Source organism: Neolamprologus brichardi, chromosome 5 (genome assembly GCF_056152115.1).
Source record: "Neolamprologus brichardi isolate AB-2024 chromosome 5, ASM5615211v1, whole genome shotgun sequence".
Taxonomy (NCBI): Eukaryota; Metazoa; Chordata; class Actinopteri; order Cichliformes; family Cichlidae; genus Neolamprologus; species Neolamprologus brichardi.
In genome coordinates, this window is record NC_142108.1 from 5,323,252 (window position 1) to 5,341,005 (window position 17,754).

The following is a 17,754-nucleotide window of genomic DNA, read 5'->3' on the forward strand; positions in this document are numbered from 1 at the left end:
TGTTCCTGTTTTCGAGATCAGCACGCAGAAGGGTGGGGTTGGGGTTTAAGCAGAGCCTGATGTTTTTACAAGGGTCAGGACCCTTCTTTTCAGTGTCCAGTCAGAGGTCAGAGCCAGCGAAACACTCCAGTGCCCTCTAGTGCTGCACTGTCTGTCTGCTCAGACCTCAAAATCTCCTGTACGTCGCCACGATGTAGTGACTGCTTTATAAGTTATGTGGCCTTGCACCTCTGCAAACCTTACAGACATATATATTTAATATAGAGTAAAATACCTTCTCTAAATAAAAAGTAGTAAAGCTATTATTTTTTAAAAATCCAAAAATCGAAGCTTTTTAAATGTAATTGTTACTGTACAGATGTGTGCTTGTAAATTAAATTCCACCCAGCGGTGGAGAAGATAAACCTTCCTCAGCTGCGGCTCCAGTCTATATAATTAGAAACTGTAACCAAAAAATAAATAAATAAAAAATAAAATCAGGCAAACTAACTGATATATAAAAAGCCGACTGTGGGAATATCCATTTAACTTGTTTTATTGTGGCAATTTACATTAGTCTCTGTCATCCTGCCAGAGAGCTTTTAAAAGCGGCTTCATTTGAAGTCCAGAAAGTGACACATGCCAACGTTCATAGTCTCTCTCGATGTCAATTCCCCCGTATCCCCTGCTCCCGTGTCCAGACACTCCTCTCAAGGCTGCATTAGGGCCATTTGAATATTTCATTTCCTATTAATTATGCACTGTGACTCTCCATGTCATTAGAAGAAATAAAGTGGAATGTAACAAAGGATGAAAAGAAGCAGGGCACATGTCTCCTATGAACACAGAAATTCCAAAGCTGCTCACGTAGGCCAGCCTTCATTGAAAATTCAGCCTGTGCCAGTTAAATTGGAGTTGAAACGTCTTTACCTATTATTTTCTCCTTTGAAATTTAGTAAGATGTCCTGAAATGTTTACCAGTTTCATTTTCTGACGTACTTAATTAAATTGGCATTTATTTGACTCAAACAAATGGAAAGCCCAGAGAGGCCTGATTTGTGAAAAAGGGGGTTATTGCCCAGCCTTTTTTAAAAATGTGGCTTTTTAATTTCTTTTTTTTTTTTTTTTTGCCACAATAATTAACTTCAAGTGCTAAATGTATATATCGGAGTCATTCTTCAAAAATAAATTATCAGAACACAATAGGAAGATGTGAGTGTGGTGGAAGGAGCCTGGGTTGCCTGCGAAGATATAAATCATTCACCTCAAGGTTGAAAACACCACAGCAGAACAGAAGCAGGACCCTATCAATTTTACCTTCCTTTTACATGTCTGTTTTGCGAGTGTAAATGTGCTGTTTTATGCACAAATGTGTTGTCTATGCACGAAGCAGGGGCATCACTGCAATTTACCGGGCTGTCGTACTGTGCTGTGCCGTCACAGGTTGATTCTGGCTATTTTTGATTTGCAGTAAATGACAGAAAAAGTGCATATGAAAAGGCAGGCGCACCTTTCTCCCATCTGCCGGCGCCACTTTGTGCACACGCAGACACGCCTGGTGACAGTGACCTACATGGTCACTGAAAATGTGATATAATTTATGATATATATAATATATTGGATCCATTAGCGAGCATAATGAAGTAGTGAAATGAAAGGGTATTTGTGAAATCAGTTCAAACATCCTGCTTGGATTATGATTAAATGATTAATGAAATGCCCCTGCATAAGCATTTTCAAACAGTAATTCATGCGGCAGCTGATAAAATTCCTCCAATCATATTTCCTTCACTCATGAACCTTATCTCCACCATTTTATATAAATCACGGAAAAAACCCTGTCTGCTACCCGGCGAGCTACTTATTTAGATTAGTTATAAACGTACAGGAAAAGAGAACATCTTCCCCTGTATAAAATAATCACGCATAATTATATCCATAATTCAACTTTGTGACAGATCCCATCTCCTTGTCCTGTCCTCTGCATTTGGTCTGGCTCTGTTTTTTTTCTTCTTCTTTCTTTTTTTGAATTCTCTTAATTTTAATGGTATAATTAACAGTCAAAACACCAAAAAGGACAAAATCATCCAGGCAAGGGAAAGCTGCAGTGAGAAGAAATGGCATTAGGGCACTGGTGCATAATTTAGCAAAGGAATCCAACCTGAAATTCTTCAATCATCCCTCTTATCTGTAAGCTGTAGTTAGAGGAGACATGACCGTCATGAAATATTGAGAGTCATTCTTCTATGTTAAAAGAACTATTTCTTTTTGTTCTGCAGGTGGAATCATTACAGTACGCAGTTAGTTTTATGAGTATTTTTTTTTTAATGTTATCACATGGTCTATATACATTGTGCTTTGCCTAGTGATCAGGTTGCAGTATTAAAGCACGCACTGCAGGACTGTGAGTCTGACATTACCTTCTTTCTGGTGTCTGTGTTTTCATTTTTTGTTCTTTCTGTTTTGCAGACATCTTAACAATGAGCACGCCCTGGATGACAGGAGCACAGCCCAGTGTCGGGTGCAAATGCAGGTCGTACAACAGCTGGAGCTGCAGGTATTGTCCCACTGAATGTTTTGAACCAAATATTTATGTGTCTTCTTCTGCTGACACTTCCTCAGTGTCTGTCCAAACGCCTCCCTGTCTGACTGATATCAGCCATGGGGTCACTCATAGAGGGATGGGGGTGGGGGTGGTGGTGGTGGTGAGGCAGCAGAATTAAATAATTTTGTACATTTGCTACTAACCAGTCATTAAAAATGTGTTATGTATGCATGACAGCCAGGAAAAGATATATGGAGGGCCCCGGGCTAAGTAGAGAAGATAATTACATTTTGAATTTTACTGGGTTTTAAAGTTATTTATGACTTTTAACTGTTTGGCACCAACAATAAAACATAGCATAATGTGGATAGGCGCTCAGTGTTGAGTGGAACAGAAAGGTTATTGAAGCTCAGTGCAGAAAACTGTTGATACAGTAATCAGTATCTTTAATACCGTGTCCCTCATGAACGGGCTTTAATGTTCTTTAAAAAATATGCATGCGCATTAAGACTGTGCTCAGGGAAAAAGACGCGGTTTACAGTCAGTGTATTGAGGGGGCTTGGAGTGTCCAATGAGCCGTGTGAGTGTGTGTCTGTGTGTGCGTGACAGTGTTTGACTAAATGGTGACCACTGAACTAATGTATAATTAAGATATTTATTAGTGTTTCAGGAAAAAAATAACTATGTTTTATACAAGTTTTTCTGCTGTAGCAAATACAAAGATGTTCATGCTGTTTGCAGTTTTGGGTCACGTATTAGTCAGATATAATACCACCAAAATGACTAACGATGAACAGTTGTGGTTTACAAAAGGCTAACTTCAACAATCAACAGTGAGACCTTAGTTGCTCAGACATTGCACCATGCCAGTGTCCTGTTATTTCCGCTCAGCTGGTGTATTATCCAGAGATCGAGTGAAGGTTTATCAGACACAGACTTCCTCTGCATGCAGCCTGTCACCATAATTTAGGCTGGCAGCTAAGACAGTGCAGAGTTTCAGACAGGTAGAAAGGCCCTGAGCTTGTTATTGGCGATGATTCGCAGTGTATTTTAACCTTGACTTGGAGAGTGTAGTTAGATCGTATGATGTGCAGGCTTGTTGACAGCTTCCAAAAACAAAAAAACAAATAATTAAATAATGATCTGACGAAGAATAAGGGTGTTCATGCTCTAAAAGATGCCTTCACTATAGGGGTGTATATAATTAAAACATGGGCAAATATAGATTTTTATTGCGTATGTTCATTAAAACTTCACCGCTCTCCTTTCTTCTCATTACAGCTAGCAAAAGACAAAGAGCGTCTGCAGGCTATGATGACGCACCTTCATGTCAAGTCCACGGAGCCCAAAGCCACCCCACAGCCGGTGAGCAGCAACCCCGTCATACATATCTCTCTTGTCCCCCGCTATCCTTTTGTTTGTCTTAATTGGCACACATGTATTCATTAATCCTTTCCTCCATCTTATTTATCTGCTAAATAAAAACAGCTGTTCTCTTGAGGCAGGCAGTAAATATAGTTTGGAGCACATCTGCTGACATCCAGGATTCAATTTGGTGTCTGTGATGAACTGGATGCACACTCTGTAATGGCCCCTTTTCTCAGCTTCAAAGAACAAGTGGCTGCTTGGGTACAGAGAGAAGATGAGAAAGCAGAGAAAAATAGAAAAAAAAAAATACATATTATATTTAATCAACTGAATGTGATGTGGCATGTATTCTTAGTGCTTTAACAGCAAAATTACATTGTGTTTTTTTGACAGAGGATATAAATGTTACGAGAATCATAGAGTCACGCCAATGTGTGTTTGAAGAAAAAACAAGAATAAGATAGCATGAACAAATATAAAGATAAACAAAAAGATAAAAATAATAATAATTTATTGATTTTCAATAAATACCGGAAGCTAGCTGATGTCACCTCAAAGTAAATGTGTTAGTAACAACTTTTATTTTAACCTCATAACTAATTCTTCCCTGACTGTATTCACATAAATTAGCCTTAAAATAATGATAGTAATTACTAATCTCTAATCTAGGCATGAGATTAAAAAAATCAAATCACTAGCATCTCTTATTTATCAGGAAGCTTTAGATTCAACTTTAATTTTATTTTAAAAGACCTTGAAAGTTACTTCCACATTTGACCCTGTTTAATTGTATTTTACTTAAAGCTAATTTTAAAATATTTATATTTCTATGAAAAAGATACAACAGAAATGATTTCATTCCATTTATTAAAATTTGTAAGGGGGAAAAATGAAAATGTGAGTAAATGCAATTGCAGATCATTATTTTTATCTCCTTGGCACATTCCCAACATTTTACCTTCTGTATCACTCTCAATGTGTTTTATGCCGTAAAGCCTTGTGCTTAATCCCTATCCTATAGGGGCAAAGGCTTAACATATGGCATTTAAGTGTCTCTATTTTGTCATGCTTAAGAGGGGGGCTCAGCAACATATTTCAGTCTGTATGACAGTTAATTCAGAGAGCCCAATGAGCAAAGATCATTTTACTGCAGGGCGTGAGTGTGAAATCATGCACACACGAGCACACAGATGCACAATATACATGCAGGAGTGCCGTCCCTCGGCAGCCTCACAGCTTGGATCATTTATTTACAGTCAGCGAGGTAGCTATTGACATCCAGAGGCAGCGTGTGCGCTCTACAAAGCGCAGCCCGTCAACATAAAGCGCGCAGAGATGTTGAATGACAATAAGCTGTCTGTTAAAGCTGCGCCTGTGTCACACGCTCTGATTGTGTAGATTAGAGTGGAAAACGAGGCCTCTGACATGGGGACATTTGTATATGAAAAGTGGTAGGGTCTGCAGATAGCATCTCGAGTTTGCTACCTCTCCTCTCTCCCCGGGGCCCAGCAGAATGGCTGTGTCAGAGCTCAGCGTTAACACTCTCGAGGGGGCGAGCTGGGGTTTTTATTCAAATAAATAGACTCCCAGCTCCAATGCCACTTCGCCCGCTGTGAGCTGCTGTGAAAAGCTTGGATAAATATACGTGACTTTAGCTGGGCAAGTGGCGGACTTACACAGGTCAGGGCCAAAGGTTCCACCGAGGTTTTAAGTGTAGATTGCAGCATCAGATGCATCCACAGAGAAGACGCAGAATAAAAGCATTCTTAGAGCTGAGTGGAAGCAGAGCTTCTCTGAAGAAACAAAGGTATCTGCTTCCAGTAATTGCTAGTTTTGCTTTTCTGCTGCTCTGGACTGTTGAATATAAAAATGGCATGTGTAAGTAGCCTACTGTCACAGCAAAGTAGCTCAGATGAACTCGCTGGTTTACATTTAGTTATAATTAAAGACAAACAAACTGATGCTGTGCATTCGCAGCGACAAATGAATGGGATTCATTTTATTCTTGTGAGGTGGACGAGGGTGGGGGTAAGATCAAAACAAAATGTGCCACATTAGCAATGCGTGTGTCTGCCTGTGTGTGTGTGTGTGTTTGTATTTGCCTCTGCATGTGTGGGTGGGTGTCTGCACACGGTGTCACTAAGCATTCTTGTCAGAAATCTGACCTTTTACGCCATACATAATTAAGGAGGGACTTTTTGTTTATTTTCTTTAGCAGCTTGCCGAGTCAAAGCCAGTATAATTAGATCACCAATTACCATTTAATTAATTTCAGTCTGAAGTCTCATTTTGTCTAGGCACTGGAGTGAGCCCAAATGGTGAGGCAAACAAAGGCAAGGCTATTACCAGCCTGTCTGGCCTATTGTTGAAGCCTCTCTGTGTTTATGGCCAGGGAATATGGATGAAACATGAAACAAAGCCTGCTAATCCACAGGAAGAGAAGTCAACACCGCAGCCCCGTTCTATTGATAGCATTGTGTCAGAAACACGCAAACCCAAGTGTAATTTATTTTGTTCATGATTTAGAATAACACGTCTTCAGCTTCTGTTGGTGAGGATGTAGTCCACATTCATGCATCCATCCAGAAATCCAAATTATTTGGGCAGACTCTGCCAAAAAGGCAGAGTTCAGCCTTGCAAACATAAATACACATTGTGAGGATGTGGGCACAAGTCTGTTAAAATAGGAGATTTGCACTACACAAATGTCACTGGTTTTGTTTGGAGCAGTTTGCAACTTAATAATGAGAGGGGTGTGTGTGTGTGTGTGTGTGTGTGTGTGTGTGTGTGTGTGTGTGTGTGTGTGTGTGAAACAAGTTGTAATTTAAAATGAAATCAAAGGAACAGTGCCGAGTTCTGGGGATAGAGAGTTAAAGATGTGATTGGTAATTGGGCAGCTGAACAGAATTTACGCGTTTGCATAGAGTCAGATGTTAAAAACCATCATCACCTTGTCAACATTACGAGCAGAAATCACACATTTGATCCCTCGTAATCAACATGTGATGTCACAGATGAGATATTTCCAGCCCCACTGTCCTTTCTCCAGCTCTTTAGCTCTCTTTCTCCATTTTCTTTCTTCATTTTTCTTCTTCTCACAGTCTGAAGTCATGTTTAATTTGGAAAGTGGCCTCCTTCGGCAAATTAGCAATTAGAACAATTTTGCAGGAATATGTATATGTGTCATTAGTTTTCCTGCCAATTAATAGCTGGAGCAGGGGGTCAGGCTAGAATTTTCCACTTGACTGCTGCTCCAGTATGGAGGTTTGGCAGTTGGTTCGGAGCTGCCACAGCTGCTGGAAGCCATGCTATACCTTTGGAGCACTCGCCATAATTAGTTTACCTTGTAGCCATTATTACTTAAATACCTCCTTCACCCTAGCCCACACATCCCATCCACAGACCTCAGTGATGAAACCAAGTATTCTCTACAGAAGGCTATGTGTGAAATACCATGTGTCCGTCTTTACCATTGGCCATCATGGCCCTCATAATGGAGGTCAGTCAGATACAGTAGTTAATCATCAGATCACCTCCGTAAGCAGCTCCTAATTAGAGTCTTCACAATACAATTTCAGCTTATAATTAGCCCAGATTGGCTTCTTCCTCTGGCTGCCTTATTAGCGGGGCTGCTCAGCAGTAGGTGAGAATCACACTGTCATTTTTCAGAGCTGTACAGGCTGCCCTTCTTCCCTCCACAACTCAAAACTCATGGGTTACCATGCTGGAGACCCTCAGCGGGTAGAAGAAGTGGAGGGGGGTGTTTGTCCAAATGGGACAAAAGCTCCAACAAAGGCGATGAAACACAGAGCTGGGAGAAGGCCTGACATGGCAGCAAGAGAGGGAGGGAGGAGAGGTTTGAAGAGTGGGGGCGGTGCAGGAGCGGGGCTCCAGGGTTGTTTTCCAAACATTTAGCAACCGTTCATGGATCATCTCAGGGCCCAATTACAATTAAAGAGGAGGTATGCATAGTCAATGAGGCGGCTAAGACACGGGGTAATTAGGAGACTAACTGAGCTCTGTCTGTCTGTTCTTCTAGCTCAACCTAGTGTCCAACGTCACGTTGTCCAAGTCGGCCCCAGAGGCCTCTCCTCCTCTGAGCCTTCCCCAGACCCCCACCACACCAACAGCACCGCTTACACCCCTCTCCCAGACCCATTCTGTCATCACAGCCACAAACCTCCACAGCATGGGCCCTATGCGACGGCGATATTCAGAAAAGTACAACATGCCCATCTCTCCAGGTACTGCAGAATGCTCACACATAGTACTATATATACATGTCATCTGTTCTGCTAAATAACTGACGTGTTTGTTTTGTTACGTTAGGCTCTAACTTGTGTTATCGACGGCTGATAGGACACGAATGTTGACTTGCACTTGTGTTTGCTCCCTGTGTACAGATATCAGTCAGAACAAAGAGTTTTACATGAATACAGACGTAAGACCACCATTCACATATGCCTCACTAATAAGACAGGTAAGGAACTCTCACTGATTTCTTCTTTGTGATTTAGTGAATAAAAACTTTCAACTCCTCCGTCCGGCTGAAACTTTTGTCTACATACGCAGCAGTTAAGAAAAAAATGTTCATGTTTTGCTACATGTGAACACAATTTAGACAGAAGAATAGATAAATCATCTCGAAACGACTGCAAGAATGCATTCAGGATTCAAAACAGAGCCGCACATGACAAAAATGTTTGATTAAGCATTTCAGTGACTGTAATTATTACCAAATTCATTTCACACAACAGTGGGGATGAACCTGTTTTAAGATGGCCAGTCAATTATCGCTCGACTGCAGTAATCTGGGATCTCAGGAATTAATCTGAGCGGTCCATAATTGCTGCCCTGTAATCTGCCTGAGAAATGTTTTCACTTGCCCTTCATTTACACCCGCAAAAGAAAATATATTCAAATCTGCCGTTTCGAATAAAAAGTGCCTTACACTTCTAGGAACACTTTACATAGACGAGTTCTCGTTTGGTGTTTTCATCGGGGTTTCTTCAGGAGAACACACACAAACCTGCATGCCTTTTGTGAATTATTAAATGTTTTGTGAAGGGAGCAAAGCTGAAAATGTTTCTTTCTGTCATCCAGGCAATCCTCGAATCTCCAGAAAAGCAGCTAACACTAAACGAAATCTACAACTGGTTCACACGAATGTTTGCATATTTTAGGCGCAACGCAGCAACGTGGAAGGTAATTTTTTTTCTTTCTTTAATTCCTCCTAATGTCTTTAAACCAACACGGGAGAATAAAGAGTCATTGTGTAGATGTTAGGTGAACTTAAATGATAGTCGTGCATAATAAAATGTAAAAACAAAACTTAATCCAAATACATAACAATAGCCTACTTATTCGATTCAAATGAACCACCCTTTAAACAAACATGTGAAGCAGACAGAGCAGGCCGGGGGAGGAATATATGCATTTGTGTAAAAAAATTAAAAAAAAAAATGTTTTCAAAACAATCACCCTGTAATGTGTGTGGATATTCTGATGGTGGGTGGCATTAGTTTAACATAGCAGTGCTCTGCCAATGACTCCTGGCTGAGCCCCTCACACTCACTTCAGAAGGGAACACTCTGTTTTCCACCAGGCCACAAGCACACGTTCACACAGACACACACAAAACAACAGAACAGTAATGACTGGAGACAGAGAACGTGAGATTTGAATGAGAAAGGCAGTGATGAAGCAATGAAAGCCTTTTCTGAGCCACAGAGCAGCTCACACACACACCACCATGCTGCTGCACTCCCGTCCCCCATCACCTTCCACACATACTGACAGCCTTTCCATAGGGGCACGTTGGTGTTATAAACACTGGATTCCTCTCCGCACACACATTTAGAACATACACATGCACTCAGCATAGCTCCTGTAAAAAGGTCGAGTTTCGTGCATGAATAATTTGGACTGAACCCTCGATTTATGTTCGAAAAGCCTTTTTTTTTCTTTCTCACTTTGTAATGGGAAATGCCGACGCAGAATGAGCCTAACGTTTTCTCACCAGTAACAAAGTAGTGATTAAAATGTTCAGTTTCTATATTTTGTTGGTGTAATTTGTTCCGATTGATCAGAAGAGGCAGCTTTAAAAAGATACGGGAAAAAAGGGGATGTCTTAAGAGTATCGCCATGGAAATGAGTAAATATTTATGTGCTGTTTAAGTCATTTGAAACTTCAGACCATTTACTGCCCGTAACCCTCTGCTGTATTTATTGTTTTCATTCAAGTTTCATCCAGAGCCTGTCACAATATTTCTACTATGAAATGAATTTTTTCTTCCCATGCAGCCATGTTTACTGTACTGATAGAAACCCTTTTTTTCTCTCTTTGTTTTTACATCAACTGCAGAATGCAGTCCGGCATAATCTTAGTCTTCACAAGTGTTTTGTGCGGGTAGAAAACGTAAAAGGGGCTGTGTGGACAGTGGACGAAATAGAGTTCCAAAAGAGACGGCCTCAAAAGATCAGTGGGTAGGTTTGGCCCTGTTGAGCCCTGCCTAGCGTCTGTCTCAGCGCTGACTGATGGGAAGAGTCTGCTGCTGCTGCTGCTCCATCTCCATTGTCTGTGTGCCATACCATCCAAAGTCCCTGCTTGCTTTGGCGTGCCTCTCCTTCATGCTTTTAGAAGCCTTTTGGTGATGCCTCATAACCCACAATGGCTCATTTTCATTTTGATCCTCACCCTCTCCCCTCCTCCCTGTGTCTGTGTGTCTGTCCGTCCGCTGTCTTTCCTGTCGATCACTGCATCTGCATCTGGCTGTCGCCTCCCTCCTCCCGCTGGTTTGCTTTCCCAGGGTGCCATTCGCACCAACCTCTCCCTGCATAAGTGCTTTGTGAGAGTAGAGGATGAGTTTGGGTCCTTTTGGACTGTTGATGATGAGGAGTTTAAGCACGGTCGCCACATACAGCGAGGCCGCCCTCGGAAATACGCCGTTGATGAGAACTTTGACGAGCTGCTCGTACAGTAAGCACTTCCGCCTGCCCTGCAAACTCCAGTGGTCCCCGCCCCACTTGCATGCCTCCATCCCTCCCCCTCCCCCCACCTCCCCTCAGTGTTGCCATCATGCTTTTTGTGTTAAGCTCGTCATCCATCATGCTTCCACAAGATCTGCCTCCATCAATCTGTTCTTCCTTCCCATGACATGCAAAGTGTTAGAGATAGTTGTGTGGTATTGTCAAGTGATTGAACGTCTTAGAACTGTAGCCTTAATATCCACATTACTACAGCAGTAAATTTGTTAAGTTCTTATACAAAGTGCATTGATTTCTTTTTATGAAATAAGATACTGTATCTGAGGAATGCATGCTAGCTGAGACACGAGTCTGTGGTTGTAATTGAATTTTTCTGTTTGCAGAAGTCCAGCCTTAGTGAAGAACATTCAGACCAGCTTGGGCTATGGTCCGACCCTCTCTGCTGCCTTCCAGGTAAAAAAGACGTGACTTCATCTCAAGCCGTCTCGCTCAGAACTTTGAAAGGCAGGAAGGAATAAGCGTTTCACTGTGTCACACGCACGTAGTCTTTGTCTTTAGGATGATGTACTCGCATAAAAGAGTGATGGGAAACTGAGAAAGTGCTGACAACTGGCTTCCGTTTCACATTTAATGCTTCGGGCTTTGCTTTTCAGGCTTCAATGGCAGAAAACAACATACCTCTATACACTACTGCTTCCATTGGAAGTCCCACCCTCAATTCCCTGGCCAACGCCATCCGTGAGGAGATGAATGGAGCAATGGACCATGGAAACAGCAACGGCAGTGACAGCAGCCCGGGACGCTCGCCCCTGCCAGCTATGTGAGTGGCACACGCGCTTTCTATCTTCACCGCAGTCTGTGTAAGAAAAGTGAAGAGAGAGGAAAATTTTTTTGGGCTGCTTATTCCACTGAGACCAAAACTCTTCAAATAGACAAAAAGTAGTGCCAGTGCCCACCCAAAAGGCTCTAAAGTGACCTAATGCATGGCAATAGATCAAACAGAAGGGATTGCCAAAGGTACAATAAATAAAGTGGAGAGGGGGATATTGGAGTGGCGTGTGGGGTCACGGCCAGTGCTGTGGCAGGCCTCCCTGCCGAAAAGGAAACTCCACCTTTTCAAAGCTTCCATCACCAGAGCGGCCGGGAAGAGAAGACCGGAGCCCCTCTGTTATTTTAACAGCGAGTTTATGAACTCTCCTTTATGCGTCCTGCTGTCTGTCTGAGCCCCGCCATCATCAGCCCTTTCACTTTGTTAAAATATTTACAAAATGCCAGCACGCAGAGTGACACAGCTGCTGGCTCCGACAGCGCAACATGAGCCGCAACACATCTAGAAACGCCTCTGAAAGAAAAACAACACAAAAAGCGTAATTAGTCTGGAGGACATCATCCAAGATTCTCATGTAGGAAAGTTGTGGTCGGCCTGGAAACCGCAGCTCCCCGTTCACTTGTTGTATGGGAGTGTCTGCTAAGTTGTTTGAAGCCTAAAATAATACAGCACACAGTGCATCGTTTCCAGATGTGGGGGCAGACCACCGATGTGCAGCAGGGGTAGACTCAGGGATGGCCTCCTGAAATGTCTGAGCTTGGGGGAAATTCTGCCTAAAAACAAAAAAAAGGTGCAGTAATAAGCTCCTGGCCAAATGGAGGAAAGTGCCATCCTTAATCACTGTGAACATAGCTCTGAGCATGGCTGTGGAACAGGAAAGGCAGAGACAGGATGGGTGTGCTGGCCTAAAGGCAGCCTGCTCTCCCTCTACCCCTCTGCTTCTATCTTTAGGCTGACAAAGCTCACGACTCCTTCTTCGTAATTATGTCTATAAGCTTTGTGCAAGTACAAAACGAGTTAAAACTGTGTTCTTTTGCTTTTAAAGAACTTTATTCTCTTATTAAGAAAACACACCTGGCTCTTTACGTCTCTTTACGTCTCTTTACGTCTGTGGATGGAGCATTTAATGCTGCGGTTAATTCAGTCCCTGGTTTTCTATACTGCTCTGACTTACTCTGTCCGAATGCGAGTCCATCACCGCTGTGTAGTAACATGTGCTGTCCACATGTGCCAGGGAGCTGCTGGTTGACAGGACACGGCTTTTTTACCACAGTGAAGAAACCAGAGCACTTCTCTTAAACAGCCAGATAAGAGTCAGGCATCTAGAGAAGGCTAATTATAAGCAAAGTGTGGAATCAGCATGCAGTTCAATAGCATAATAATAACAATTTCATGTCTGCCCCGCAGCCACGGAGTCAGACCTGAGGCAACAGCACTTGTGGAGTTACTTTGATGTGAAAATGATAGAAAAGCTGACTTTACTTTTCCCCCCTTTTTTATAATTTACACCAAAATATGTCAGCTCATTAGCATACGAGTGCTTCCATCACAATAGCTGCAAATCACACAAGACGTCCTGGTGTGAATAAATCAAATGTGGGCCGTGGTGATGAAGAATGTGCCAGTTGTCCCTTGTTGTTGTAGTAAATGAGCCCGGCGCCTCATCCTGACATCGCTCTACCTCCGCTACAGCAGCCTGGCACCGCAGGTTAGAGCGGCAAGTCCCCTGCAGCTGCTCATAATGTTTTTTTTTCCCTCTCTCTCTGCCACAGCCAGGCCTCCTCTCCCCCTGTGCTTTCTTCCTGCTCTGTTTCTGTAATGAGAAATTTGGCAGATCTCATCTCTTTAGTGGCTCTTTTGCCCAGGCTGTGAGCTGGAGGGGCGGGCGCTCATGTTTTTGCCTTGTTTACAAGTGACAGCGTTATTATTCTCATAAGGGCTCTGTTTCTTATCATGGTGTTGTGCCGAGTGCGCCGGTGCCGCTCTCCCCGCACGCCTTTCCTGCCAGCGCTTTTCTTCCCTTATTGACACTTGCTTGAAAATATGCATTAATTCTGGAGTTTAAAGCATGTATGGTGGTGTCTGGTCGCTGTGTTTGCTTGAAGTTGATTAATGATAGAAGCCGGCTCGGGGTCGTCCTCTGGAGACCCGCCTCGCAGGTTGTGCATGTTAACGAGCAGGAAGAGGAACACACAGCGCGCCGCTGATCCTCCGCCACCAGGAGGCTGACAACGGCAGCCTCACTCGCTCCGCAGAGTCCATTCTCTCCTCTGCTCGTCTCACGTTGTTAATCTTCCTCATTTATCAATTCTAAGTGAATACCCTGTTGTCGGTTGCCATGAAAATAAAAAGCCTGCAGCTTTGCCGGGATTGGAATACCTCAAAAGAAAGCTGAAATTATCAACAGTGCCAGTGAGGCTCCCACTCACAGCCTCGCTGAAGCCAGACATTTGTTTTTGTTCCCCTGCCTCTTCCTTTCTAAACAGAATCGGCACAGCTCGTATCACCCTGGGCCCGATTGTGTGAAAGGTTGGAAAAGAATACGGAGGAAAGTTAAGGAGAGCAGACTGTAAGTTTTTCTCCTCTTCTCCTTCTCCTCCAGGCATCACATCAGCGTTAAGGAGGAACCACTGGACCCCGAAGACCACGACGGGCCCCTCTCCCTGGTAACGACTGCCAATCACAGTCCGGATTTCGATCACCACAGAGATTACGATGACGAGCAGGGCCACGACGACATGCTGTAAGGCTAGCGCCGCCCACCTCCCTCCCCAGCCTCAGAGGCCGAGGCAGTCCGGGTCATTTGGGAGACAGAAACGCTCTGCAGATAACAAACACTGAACTGCAGTCTCAGCCACTGATGACAGCTCGCAAATGTCTCCAAGTTGACTTTTTTTTAGTGCCATTAAAACACATAGCAAGAACACACATGAGAAAACACAGATGATGCCCCCACACGAGGGCTCTTTTTTCCCTCTGATTCCTTTCTACTTTTGATTTAAGTAGCGCTTAAAACGTGAAAACAAACTTTGTTTCTACTCATGTGTCGGACAGACTGTGGTTTTGTTTTTTTTTTGGTACGGGGGGGGGTGCAACGTGTCCGTGCTATGGGATAACCCTTGCCACGCAGCCAGGAAGGACTGCACTCAACGGACTGCAGAAGAGGAGGGGGGAGGTGTTTGTCTCCCTCTCCACCCTCCCCCACGCTCCCCCCCCCCTCCCCATTCCCTCTCTCAGACACACATCTGACCAGAAACTGAAAAGCGAGAGAGGGAGAATGACTGACGTTTAATTTACACCGTGTGTATGTGTGTACGTGCGAGAGAGAGCGCGAGTGCGGACTTCTGTTCATTGTCACTGCCTTCAACACTTCTCATTGGTTTAATCCCTTCTACGGCGGGAGGGTTGTTTTTGTGTTTTTGGTTTGTGTTTTTTGGGGGAGGGGAGGGGGGGTTTAAAAAGTTATGAAATATAACATAATGTGTCTTCTCCATCATTCAGTGCTGTTCTAGATGTCTTTTTGTTTTTGTTATTGTTTCTTTGAACTGATCAGACCTCATGCCCATGCTGTGGAGATTCTGTGTGGTCAGCACTTAATGATGAATGTTTATCATTTCTTTAAACACACTCACATGAAGCAGAATGTCGCATACCAACTAGTATTTTTCTGTCATTTATTCCTCAATCTTGCCACACACACGAAAAAAAAACCACCACTCTGATGTGTAGCCCGCCCCACCCCAACCAGACCCCCCTCCTGCTCATGAAGTCCATTGGCAATGCACTACTCATAATGAAGGCTCTCTCCACGCATCAATGAAGTTTAATTTAAGATGCGAATGAATGACAGAGAAATCATGCAGGTTATGATTTATCCTTATGAAATTATACTTTAAAACAGCCCCTCACGGCCGAGCATGCTGAGCTGCAACAGAATTTCTGATCACTTACAAGCTCCGGGTTTTTTAAAGCAAAATGAAAATGTCAGGTGTGCACCAGCGAGATAATGATTTAGACCAACTAATTGTGATTCCTGAACACAACTGTCATTGTTAATCAAACGTGTCTGCTTTTTTCCCCCCTTTTTTTTCCAAGCTGTAATTTCATTCAGGGCTCGGAGATAAACGTGCATTCCCTGTAGTTTTATTTGTATCACGCGCATGACTAGTTTTAAGTTTCGAGTGTTAATAATTGCACACCGGACGAACGGCTCATTTTCTTTCATTAAGGGAACAAATCCCCAAGACCTGCAATAAGCGTTGCACATTCCAGCATTTGACAGTCATCGTAAAAGGGCCCAAACATACAGCACATACCATTTTATGCGAAGGTGGATGCTTCGACGTTCGGTGTCGCCCAACAGAAGTCTGTTGGGAATCCACGGGAAAAACTTCCAGCTTTGCTGAGAAGTTACATTTTAGACATGCTGAATTTCAAGACTGCAATCAACCACTTTTAATCGTTTTATTTATTATTAGTTTTGGTATTATTTGATGTTTATTTGGCTTTTTATTTTTGTTAATGTTGTTGTTGATTTGTATTAATATCATTCTGTGCCTACCAAAGATAAACTACAAAGTCAGTGATGTGTTTTCCATGCAATAGCAGATCAGGCCAAATATATCTCCTCCGTTCTTTCGGTAGCGGCGGTGTAGCCGGCGGCAGATTGAATCGAAGGGGCGGGGAGGAAAAAAAAAAACGCTCCTCGCACTGGTGTTTTCATTCATTATTATTAAAAAAAAACAGCAAACAAACAAAAAACCAAAGGGGTGGAGCTGCATCGAGGTTTTGCAGTGACCAAATCTGAACGGGAGGCACCGACAGTCTGACTACACGATGACCAAACTAGGGAAACTTCTTATCTTTGGGCCAGTGAGCTGGGAAAAGGGAGCAGTTAACACATGCAACATTAGAGCGTATGTAGATAAAACATATACCGGTTAAATGGGAAAAGCTTTGCAGAGAACAATGTGAAATGGATTCTGTGCTTCAACTGGACCACACAAATGATTCAGTGTTTCTCTTCTTTTATTCCTTTACCTGTGTGTATCATTTAAAATGATTGTATGCCACTTTTTTTTTTTTAGGGATTTTTGTTGAGATTGGCAAGACTTCATGATTGTGTTTAGTTTCTGTCAACTTATTACTTTTTATATTAAAAAACACTCCTGTCAACTAATAAGCTGGGTACAAGGTACTTTATGGCAGTTATTGTTATTGTTATTATAATTTTTTTTCCTCTAACTTCACCGCTCATTAGCTAAAAAGGAAAAAGGGGCAATCTGTGGCTTCCAGAAAATGTATTTAATATCCAGGCAGCTGTGGGATGGGTCAGTTACATCCAGGCTCAGGACCGTGAGAACAGGGGCCGAGCTCATCCACAACCCCCCACCCCCCAGTCAACCGGCTGGTTTGTTTGGTATTCAGAAAGGAGGGAAAAGTGCCGGTCGGTTAGATCATTCTCAGCATGTGTAGCTTGACATTACTAAAGATAACAGCATGAGAAAACCGTTAGGATGCATACCTCAGTTCAAACCTATAGGGAATGATTCAATTAAATGAGAAAAAATAAACATTTCACTCAGTTGCACTTAGTTGTGTGTCTTGCATGTGTAGTCTGATACTGTAGAGAGAAAATGACAAAAAAAAAAATAGAAAAAGAAATTAGAGCTTGTTCATCCTAAAGGTTTCTTTTTTTTTTTAAAGCCAAACCAATCCAAACCTCAGGCCTTTTGTTCATGGAAATGTCACTCGGCTGTGTGTGTGTGTGTGTTTGTGTGTGTGTGTGGCACCGTTCATCCTGTCAAAGTTTGTTCTCTGATGTACTGATGGGTTGTTTTAAGGGCGTTCCAACATTAGGTTGTACATACATGTCGGTATAGCCTTTGCCCCCCCCCCAACACACCTTTTTTTAAGATCAAAAAATACATTTGTGTTATGTTTGCTTTATCGCTTTGTATTAACTATGAAATAGCTATGAGAAAAAAAACTGCTGTATGTATTGGAATAGCAAACTGTGCTGCAAATGTATTTTACTTAGTAATCC

General features: G+C 42.7%; 1 protein-coding gene across 13 annotated transcripts in view; it reads left to right on the forward strand.

The window, feature by feature from the left end:
• The window catches only part of foxp1b (forkhead box P1b), a 146,263-nt gene extending 128,859 nt beyond the window's left edge, over positions 1 to 17,404 (forward strand). For 9 of the 13 annotated variants that reach the window (XM_087840528.1, XM_087840527.1, XM_087840532.1 and 6 more), the window contains 9 exons: positions 2,449 to 2,536; positions 3,806 to 3,889; positions 7,932 to 8,136; positions 8,296 to 8,372; positions 8,996 to 9,097; positions 10,702 to 10,871; positions 11,263 to 11,332; positions 11,533 to 11,699; positions 14,311 to 17,404. In XM_087840528.1, the coding sequence (XP_087696654.1) occupies positions 2,449 to 2,536; positions 3,806 to 3,889; positions 7,932 to 8,136; positions 8,296 to 8,372; positions 8,996 to 9,097; positions 10,702 to 10,871; positions 11,263 to 11,332; positions 11,533 to 11,699; positions 14,311 to 14,455 (1,108 nt within the window). In that variant the 3' untranslated portion in view covers positions 14,456 to 17,404. Of the gene's footprint in view, positions 1 to 2,448; positions 2,537 to 3,805; positions 3,890 to 7,931; positions 8,137 to 8,295; positions 8,373 to 8,995; positions 9,098 to 10,256; positions 10,379 to 10,701; positions 10,872 to 11,262; positions 11,333 to 11,532; positions 11,700 to 14,310 lie in introns of all 13 variants that reach the window. The other 4 variants (XM_035904968.2, XM_006784743.3, XM_035904976.2 and 1 more) reach the window with 2 other exon arrangements.
• Positions 17,405 to 17,754: the final 350 nt, after the last annotated feature.